At 36.6% G+C, this 10,551-nt stretch overlaps 1 protein-coding gene across 1 annotated transcript; it reads left to right on the forward strand.

The window, feature by feature from the left end:
* Positions 1-448: 448 nt before the first annotated feature.
* On the forward strand, positions 449-10,299 carry LOC120522322 (mucosa-associated lymphoid tissue lymphoma translocation protein 1-like; the record flags this gene model as incomplete). Its single annotated transcript, XM_039743350.1, has 3 exons — positions 449-542; positions 1,014-1,162; positions 10,156-10,299. Coding segments are annotated over 3 exons (387 nt in total), but the record flags the coding sequence as incomplete, so codon positions are not given.
* Between the last annotated feature and the right edge of the window lie 252 nt (positions 10,300-10,551).

The following is a 10,551-nucleotide window of genomic DNA, read 5'->3' on the forward strand; positions in this document are numbered from 1 at the left end:
AAGGTGTCCTAGTTCTAGTCTTTACATTAAAGTATTAAATTGTACCAGATGGTTTCTAACATTGTATTCATACAAGAACAAAAGAAATATGGAATCCCTTACCTTTGTTACTGTATGTAACGTTGTTTTTAAATTACATGAAACATTGTAGGGCACCGAATTTGCAACACTAAATTATAAAAGTAATCAATTGCAGTGTGTCCTGATCTTACATGTTGCCAGGGACAAAATCATCCACCAAATACAAATTAAGACATCTAAAGACATTTGTTAATTTTAATTTCAGAATATTCAAATAGAAATCTACTGCAGAATTAAATTTACAAATAGTCATCTGACTTTTCAACAAATATTGAAATTTCAAATAACTCTGAGTACACTGAACATAGATTACACTTGGTTTTGTCTCTCACTACAGGTGTGAAGATGCTGAAGCATACTGGTTCAGGATGGAGAGCGTAGTACTGGAATATTCACTAAGTACCTTAACAAGTATTTTACAAGAAGGAAAATTACTCACGTTCTTGAACAAGTTCTGGAAGGTATTCATCACCTTTTCATTCTGTCCTTGCTCTTCCATGTGGTCTGCTAAATATTTTACTTCACTTACTTGATGCCTTTCATGTATTGTAAAAACTTTTTAATTCATAGCAGTTTACTAATAATATTCAGCCTTAAAATGTACAGTATTTATGTATACTGTTTAGTTAGGTCTGGTAGATCTGTAAGTGAAAAAATTAAGCTGGAGTATTTGTTTTGCTTTCTAGTGTAAAACAAATAATATGAAACATTTCATTATTATTTTATATTACATTGTATTATATACTGTGTTTTATATATATATATATATATATATATATATATATATATATATATATATATATATATATATATATATATATATAATCTTATTTCGATCTTGTATATTCATTTTTAATACTGTGTGTTAACATGTCATCCACTCTGACACTACTAGTCCTGTTTTAAAAAAAAAAACAATTGTACTTTTTCAGATCTGGGCAAAGATCCCTTAATAACTGGAAAACAGGTGATGGAAATTAAACACACGTTAAAAGAAACTCGATCTCTTACTGACAGCATTCGTTCTGTGGGATACACTATGGCCCTCGCACAGAGAAACCTTCTGCTGGAAGCGCTAATGGTAAGAGGGTAAAACACACAGCCTACATTTCTTGTTGTAGTTAATTACCACAATATTATGCATCATTTGCTTTAGTTGTAGTTTGCTTTCTTGTACAGTACATCTGTATATAAAGTCCAAATTTATTTGAGTTTTATTAGCTTGCCCATTTTACTACCAGGACTTAGGCAGAATGCTAAATTACATAATTGAATATAAATTCTTTTTCAATAATTTAATATTAATACATGTATGCTTTCACATATTGTTACATATATATTTTTTAACATACTAACATTGTTAGCATAATTTAATCATAAGATTCTTGATCCTGGTTAAAATTCCTTGCAAGAGTCTAATTCTCTCACTTTTGATTTTATAGTGCTTTCATTTCATATGGTTTGTTTTAGCATTCCACATATTTTAGATTTGCTCTCTAATTTTGCCACTAAAAAAAGATTCTTTGGAAGAACTAAACAAAGTTTTAAAAAATAATGTAGAATTCTGGGAGGTTAGTTGACCTTAATCACAGTTTAATCCAATATCTGAACGCCACCAACTGCCCAAAAAAATGAACAAACGAGCAAAAAAGTAATTATAACAAAATAAAAATGGATCTTTTAATCATATAAAACAAATCACAACCAAATTGAACACAAGTAATCCATAAAACATCATAAACTGACATGAGGTCTTTTGAATTAAGACATCTGAAGACATTTGTTAATTTTAATTTCAGAATATTCAAATATAAATCTACTGCAGAATTAAATTTACAAAAAGTCATCTGACTTTTCAACAAATATTGCAATATTACAGGAATATTATTATATTATTAAATATTATTAAATATTGCAATATTACAGGAAACTAATCAAGGACTTTGTTAAATGGTGCCACTCAAACCACTTACACCTTAACACCAGCAAGAACAAGGAGCTGGTGGTGGATTTTAGCAGGCCCAGGTCCCTCATGGACCCTGTGATCATCAGAGGTGACTGTGTGCAGAGTGTGCAGACCTTTAAATATCTGGGAGTGCAGCTGGATGACAAATTGGACTGGACTGCCAATACTGATGCTCTATGTAAGAAAGGTCAGAGCAGACTATACCTTCTGAGAAGGTTGGCATTCTTCAACATCTGCAGTAAGATGCTGCAGATGTTCTACCAGAAGATTGTGGCGAGTGCCCTCTTCTACGCGGTGGTGTGCTGGGGTGGCAGCATAAAGATGAAAGACGCCTCACGCCTGGACAAACTTGTTAAGAAGGCAGGCTCTATTGTAGAATTAAAGTTGGACAGTTTAACATCTGTGGCAGAGCGACGGGCATTAAGCAAACTCCTGTCAATCATTAAGAATCCACTGCATCCACTGAACAGTGTCATTTCCAGGCAGAGGAGTAGCTTCAGTGACAGACTTTTGTCATTGTCCTGCTCCACTGACAGACTGAGGAGATCGTTCCTCCCCCACACTATGCGACTCTTCAATTCCACCCGGGAGTAAATGCAGAACATTAATTTTATTTTAATTGTTTTCATTTTTATTACTATTTAATTTAATATTGTTTCTTTGTATCAGTATACTGCTGCTGGATTATGTGAATTTCCCCTTAGGATTAATAAAGTATCTATCTATCTATCTATCTATCTATCTATCTATCTATCTATCTATCTATCTATCTATCTATCTATCTATCTATCTATCTATCTATCTATGCTGAAGGTATATATCACCAAAAAAGTTGACAATGTTATGATATAATGATATGTTTCAACATGAGACCATGATGAGATTAAAAATATTGATTTCCTTGAAGAATGCAGTTTTTGGAAAAAATGGAAACATGAAGTAATTGCTTTGGATTGATTGTGTGTAGGAGGACAAGTCTACAATGACAAAGCTATGTCACCTTGGCTAGTGCAATTGCATTCCATCTTGTGCCCTTTGCTGCCAGTGTGGGACAGATTTGCAGCGGTCAAGGGAGAGTGACTGACTGGATGAATACTAAGGTTCTAACAATGAAACGAAGAATAAAGAATAATGACAAACAATCACAGTGCTTCCTTTTAAGTAAGGCTGCTGCTCAATTAAAAAATGTAACAGCAATTAAAACTTTTAATTCAAATGAACTGCATATTAACAATAATTTATCATATTTCCTTCAAGCATATTAATATTGTTTCATAATGCAGAAATAACTCAGTGATTAATTTCTTAATATTCACTTGCCTATGCATATGAAATTATTTCAATTAGTTTATGAAACAGATTTTATTGTAATAGAAACAATGCCCAACAACCACTAAACACCTCACCCTCCCACTCATTAGGGGTTGCTATAATATTTAGGAAAATCAATTCATATGGTTTATACTGCTGTGTTGCAAGACAGCATACCAAAAGTATTAACAGTTACACAAAGAATAAAATATTAAAAAACAGAAACATAAACTCATGGTTGGAAATGTGTGTAGATTAGACTTTTAAATAGAAAAGGATAGATTGAAAAGAACTTGTAAATATGTATCTGATACACATGTTTATTTAGATGTTTTAAGTTGCAAATTGTCAAAGACTGTTTCAGTTATGAATGATATATTAAGTCTATCTTAACCTTCAGCCCAGATGGATGGAAATATTAGCATGATTAATTTACACTGATTATTGCCAAGTTTTATTGGTTACTACAGGCTATGTAGGTTATAATGTAGACTATAGTCGGTAAAATACACCTCACTGTATAACTGGTTTGATTTGAATTGTTCTCATGTTATTCTCTGTGCTGTGAAGAGCTAGTCAATATATGAAATGATATGTACAAAAATCTAGGTGTTTCAATACAATAAGCAGAATTTTATGTTCCAATAAGGGATGAGCAGCGACTCTACTGGTGTGTGTGAATGAAGTGAATTTGCCGCTGCCTCATTAAGTGTGAAGTGCAGTCAAATTAACCAGATTAAATTAACACATTAGAAAAAGTAATTTACAGAAAATTTTAATGCATTATTACACATGTTAGCAGCAATTAATCAGCAGCTCTAATTTCAAGAAGTGGTGTGTTTTTTTGTGTAGTTCGGTTTTTGGTTTATTTAGGGTCAATGCCACAGAGTTATATTTTTAAGGGTGACACATCTGTAAGTGTTTCATCTCACAGGGCACCCTGGATATTATTGAGAGGAGTCGCAGCGCATGGCTCAATGGCAACTCTGGTCTGTACCAGGAACTGAGAAGGACGGCGCGAGGGCTCTGAGGGCAGATAAAGAGGCGTTTGTTAGAGGAATCTGTGAGCAAGTGACACACCATCTGTGGTCTAGTGATCCACGTCCCACTTACAGAGGAATCAAAGCATCATGCACATCTGAATCTGTTCCTCGGAGAGTCACAGTCTGATGGAACAGTCCTAACGGATGACACTGCAGTTGTGACTTGCTAGGCTGGCTACTTTGAGCAGTTGTTCAAAGCTGACCCTCCGGCAGCGCGTTGGATATCTCTGGATCCACGGTTCTTGAGGCTGATCCTCCAATTTGCTGCGAACCACCCAATCTTGCTGAGATTGCACAGGTGGTGAACCAGCTGAGGGGGGTTGGGGGAAGGCTGCAGGGATCTGTGGTATCCAGGGTGAACTTGTCCAGGCTGGTAGTAAGACTGTTCTCCTGGCATTGCAAGCAATCTTTGCTTCCATTTGGGACACTGGCATCATCCCAACTGACTGGAAAACGGGACTTTTCATCCCCACTTTTCATGGGAAGGGAAGGGTGATTGCCTGGATTGCAGCAACTACAGGGGGATAACACTGCGCTCAGTGCCGGGTAAGGTCCTTGCTAGGGTCGTCCTCACAGGATCCATGATCACTTGCTCACCTACCAGTGATCCTGCCACTGAAGGTTCTCATGGAGCACAAACGCCGAATATCGGCAGTGTTTCTTTGCAGCCTTTGTTAATTTTCGCTAAAGCGCAATCAGTTGATCGAGCTGCCCTATGGGACATCATGAGGATTCGCGGATCCCATCTAAGGTTGCTGGATATCATGGCTGGCCTCTAGAGTGGTACTGTGAGTGCTGTGCAGAGTGGAGGCAGGACCTCTGCATTTTCCCAGTTGATTCTGAGGTTCGCCAGGGGTGTGTTCTTGCTCCTACTCTGTTCAGTGCTTGTATGGACTGGGTGTTGGGCAAGGACGGGTCCAGCTGCTGTGAGGTATCTGTTGGTGAAGAAAGATTTACTGGATCTTGACTTTGCTGATCGATGCTGTGAATTTTTGGGGTCAATGAAGGCTCTGATCGGGCTGCGAGAGACTGAGTGAGAGTCTGAGTGTCTGAGTTTTGCGAGTGTCCTGGATAAAACCAAGACCAGGCCTTTAATGTCCTTTTGGCACAGCCATCAGCAATGTGTCCATTTGCAGAGAGTGTGTTGACCTTGTTGAGAGGGTTACTTACCTTGGCAGTGACATTCATGTTTCTGGTGACTCTCCATAAGAAGTCAGTAGACGGATTGGAAGAGAATGGGGGGTCATGAGGTTGCTGGAAAGGAATGTGTGTTGCTCCCGAAAGTATGAAGGTCCAAGTCTTTAGAGTCCTGTTGCTTCCTGTCTTGCTATATGGTTTGCGAGACATGGACGCTATCCCGTGACATGAGACGCAGGACTGGACTCCTTTGGTACTGTGTTTCCCTGGAAAATACCATTGGTTTGACTTTGTGTGGAATAAGCAGTTGCTCATGGAGTCCTGAATTAGGCACATTACCTGCATTGTGAGCCTCATTGTTTGGGACCCGAGTGGCTGGACCAGGCCAAGGGGTCGCCTACGTAACACCTGGCTGTGGCAGATAGAGGGTCATTTCCGGAGGGCAGGACTGGACCGCATGTCTGCCTGGGGGTTGCAAACCGAATCCCAAGTTGTTTAGCCATGTAGCTGGTGTGGCAACGACTGTACCAGTGCATGCTCCCCAACTTGACTTGACTTGATATCTGTAGGCAAACTGTGTCTAATGTTTACAAAGAATAAACACCCATGTTCTCCCTCAGTACTAGAGTGGTATATAGGGGAAACCATTCCGGACGGGTTTATCCATTTCTGGGAATTTGGGAATTCCACATTTCATTCCCGGGAATCCCGGGCTCCCTGGGATGACACAGTGCACGGGCATCTCACATATGAATGGTTTTAAAATGACCAACACTTATTTTTAATAAAACTACTGCAATATGTTGACACAAATAGAAGACTAACCTTATCTAGAAGCAGTTCATGCTGTCATATAAGTACATGTATCTTTAGTTGTGTAATAAGAGCATAGAAAGCACAACGCCTCACAGGTGGCGAGTGGTAGTGCTGCTGCTTTGCAGTAAGGAGACTGTGGAAGATTGTGGGTTCGCTTCCTGGTTCTTCACTTGTGTGGATAGCTTTGAGTACTGAGAAAGCGCTATATAAATGTAATGAATTATTATATAAATGTAATTTATTATTATTATTATAACGGTCCAGTGTGTGTCAGTCATGAGATGCACCTTCGCAGAGTCGCCAGCCACTGAGAAAGCACGCCTGCCTCCACTGAAATAGGCAGCACAGTCATCAGATACTGATACACTTGTTCTAAACAACCCGCGACTTGAAACTTCTGAAACACCGCCATTTCGGCTTTTACTGATGCATCCTGTTTCTTGTCATCATTCTGTGATGGCAAGTTTCTTAGCACAGATAATGTGGATGCAACAGACTGGGCGCATTGCAATTTCAAGTTGCTGTTCAAAGCTGTTGTCTGATGAAGTGCAAGCTGCAGCTATGGCCCCATCTTAATTATTTTCAACTATACAGTAACTCTTTATTTCTTGATCGATTTTTTCACTTTTACATGCTATATAAAGTAGGAGCCCGGAATGGATTCCCTAGTAGTATACCATAAATATATTATTTAAAATGATCTGATTTTTTCAAACATTGGGGTTGTGTATGGCCTATGCTTGGAGTCATTTTATAATATTTCTTGTTTGTCTGATGAATAGTTTGGGAGTATATAGATATAGTAAGACATGAGAAATCATCTATTGTCAGCAGATGAAACATCTTCTTATACAATACGCTACTGTGGCTGTCCATTTGTCTGTCCAGGATTTTAAATCACCTGTAACTCAGAAACTGTTTGACCTATTGACCTCGAAATTTGACACATATACTACGGATGTCTGCTAAATGCTTTAGGGGGTGATCATTTTTATTCCTCTTTTTATTTTTATTTTATTTTAGAATCAACTCTCAGCAGTGGCCAGCAGTGTGGCCGTGTGGCACAAGCGCATGAGCCTGTTCTCATCTCTACCACCTTCGCCGCACTTCCCCTGCCTCTTAAATCATTCTTGAGGCAGATCAAGACTTCAGTGCCAGCTTAAGTGAAAAATTCTACGAAAACGCATTAAGTAATTGCAACACAAACACTGACTTAATCAGTTTTAATGTGAAAAATGCAGACGAAAGAAAGAAGAAGCGGCCATTAGGGTGCAGAAAGAAGAGCTGCTTAGGAAGCAGCAAGCGCATCAGCCTCTGAGCAAACAATGCTAAACGTACAGAGAAACAGTATGAATGCTCAAGTCAAGTGTATTCACTGCATGTTATAATGCAGTGCGCCAGTACTGGTTTATTACCAATAGGTACTGGAAGTGAAAGATATATCATAATGGTTAAAACAGATATATAATAATCCAAAACGCTTACACTGAATGTTAAGCCAATGGAAGGAATTTAAAGAAATAATTATATATATATATATCACTCACCTAAAGGATTATTAGGAACACCTGTATAATTTCTCACATTTTAGGCCCCTAGTGCCAATTGGGCATCTTTTAAATGCCACGGGCTACCTGAGCATTGTTTCTGACCATGTCCATCCTTTCATGACCACCATGTACCCATCCTCTGATGGCTACTTCCAGCAGGATAATGCACCATATCACAAAGCTCGAATCATTTCAAATTGGTTTCTTGAACATGACAATGAGTTCACTGTACTAAAATGGCCCCACAGTCACCAGATCTCAACCCAATAGAGCATCTTTGGGATGTGGTAGGACGGGAGCTTGTGCCCTGGATGTGCATCCCAAAATCTCCATCAACTGCAAGATGCTATCCTATCAATATGGGCCAACATTTCTAAAGAATGCTTTCAGCACCTTGCTGAATCAATGCCACGTAGAATTAAGGCAGTTCTGAAGGCTAAAGGGGTCAAACACCGTATAGTATGGTGTTTCCTAATAATCCTTTAGGTGAGTATATATATATATATATATATATATATATATATATATATATATATATATATATATATATATACACTATCAGTAAAAAGAGTTAAACAAAAAGACTCTTTTCAGGGAACAAGTGATACATTACAGCTTTTCTGCTTTTTCTGGAGGTGTAAAATTTTTCACTTTTTGTTTACATGAAATTATTGTGAATATAGTAACATAACAGTTTGAACATAGCAACAGTTTCCTCTAAAAGCATAAAATTTGAATAGTTGGAACATTCATGACATCAGGTCACAAGAAAAATTATAGTTTCAATCATTTAAATTAAAGACAAATTATGTGACTCAAATTTTATTAAATAAAAAACACAATGTAGTCCAATTTTTTGTCTCTTTTAGAATTCTAAACAAATAGTATTTGCCACTTTAACTGATAAAAAGGTTAATCTGATCCATGAAGATTTTGCAGATTCCCGTGGGAGGTTTGATCAAAATAACAATATGGCTATTACAAGTATTTTTTCCATTTTTGAGAGATTTTACATATTCAACAATAGTAATATGAGGTGATTTTAACACTGTAATTAACCTAGAATTACACAGAAATAATTTAGGTAATTTAAATGGGTTGGAAATGTTGAGGGGACTCTGTGGCAGAATTCATCAACTTTGAACTAAGATAACAATAATGAGTCCTTTTCTAAGGTTTTATCTAAAATATAAAGTGGAACTACTGTACAGTATGTTTGTTTTTTACATCGATTTAATATGGAAATGAACTGCATGTAAGTAGCAGTGATTGAATTCTCATCATAATGTAATTTTTAAAGTTAATAAAGAAAATCCCATTCAGTTAGAGGGACGTGGGCTTCCTTTGAAAGTCTAGGTCTGTTCCAAAAATCATTCCAGTTACATAGGCTGTGTTTTTAGATGGACAGTCTGATCTGAAACCAGCATTGAAAGACTACATCTCCTGCAAACGCTGCAATCAAGCTCCAGCCTCACTGGGCCACATGTTTTGGGCCTGCACCAAATTAACATCACTTTGGACCAAAAATCTTTAAATTCCTCTCAGACAGCTCTTAGTGTCACAATCCTCCTAACCCACTAACAGCTGTTTTGGTGGACTCCAAGATGGGCTTAAAGTGGAGAAGGACAAACAAACTGTGATCACCTTCTCTACACTACTGGCACACAGACTTATCTAAGTGAACTGGATGAATTGTAACCCACCTCTCTTAATTCAATGGTTAATTGATGTTATATACTATATACAATTGGAAAAAATGAAATTCTCTATTAGAAGATCTGTACAAACGCTTTTTAAAACTTTGGCAGGACCTAATCAATAACATTTTAGAATAAGCATTTACATTGAGGAAGTGGACTTTATTTATTTTTTTTTTTATTTACTTTATTTATTTTAATTATTTTTTTCTTACTTATTTTTCTTACTATTAAATGTTTTGCTCTTTTTGGGCCCCGCTCTCTTCTCTTGTGTGGAGGTTGATTTGATTTGAACTCAGTTTTGTAATTTGGCTTGCTTTTATTGAATGTTATTTGCTCCTAATAAATTGAATAAAATGTCAAAAAGAAAGATGTAATATATGGGATCTGTTTCAAAACACTTAGTTTTTTTAAAACTGTATTTGTGCTCTAATATTTTAAATGTTTATTTATTTATTTTTTACACTAATCCTAGACTTGATTTGATTAGAATAGATTATACTTTATGTAAGAATAATTCTAAAATACTTATTGTTTGTCTCTTCATTTTTTAGATGTTCCCCCAAAAAAAAGAAGTCAAATTTGTCTGTGGTGTGGAAGTTGAACTCAGCTTCTCTGCACTATTTTCAAATGTCCTGATTGTCTTTTGCAACTATAAAGGCAGCTGCAGATATTTTGGGATTGTAGCATCAGCCTGAAAAAGCACTCCTGTAAGCAGCTTTTAATCATCTTCCTTTTATATGTCCTGATCGTATACACAGTGAACTAAGTGTTTACCTATCTTATCACATTTTGTTGTTTTTAAATATAGAATCTCAATGTATTGCATTTATCTTGAATAATGCAAAATAGTCTCTTATTTTAAACTAGTGTAAAATTATACAAATCTTTCTATTTATAAATAAGTATGGAAAAAAGAAAATAACTGATTTGGTAGATTTTTATTCTCC

This window comes from Polypterus senegalus, unplaced genomic scaffold (assembly GCF_016835505.1).
Source record: "Polypterus senegalus isolate Bchr_013 unplaced genomic scaffold, ASM1683550v1 scaffold_8982, whole genome shotgun sequence".
NCBI classification, from domain to species: Eukaryota; Metazoa; Chordata; class Cladistia; order Polypteriformes; family Polypteridae; genus Polypterus; species Polypterus senegalus.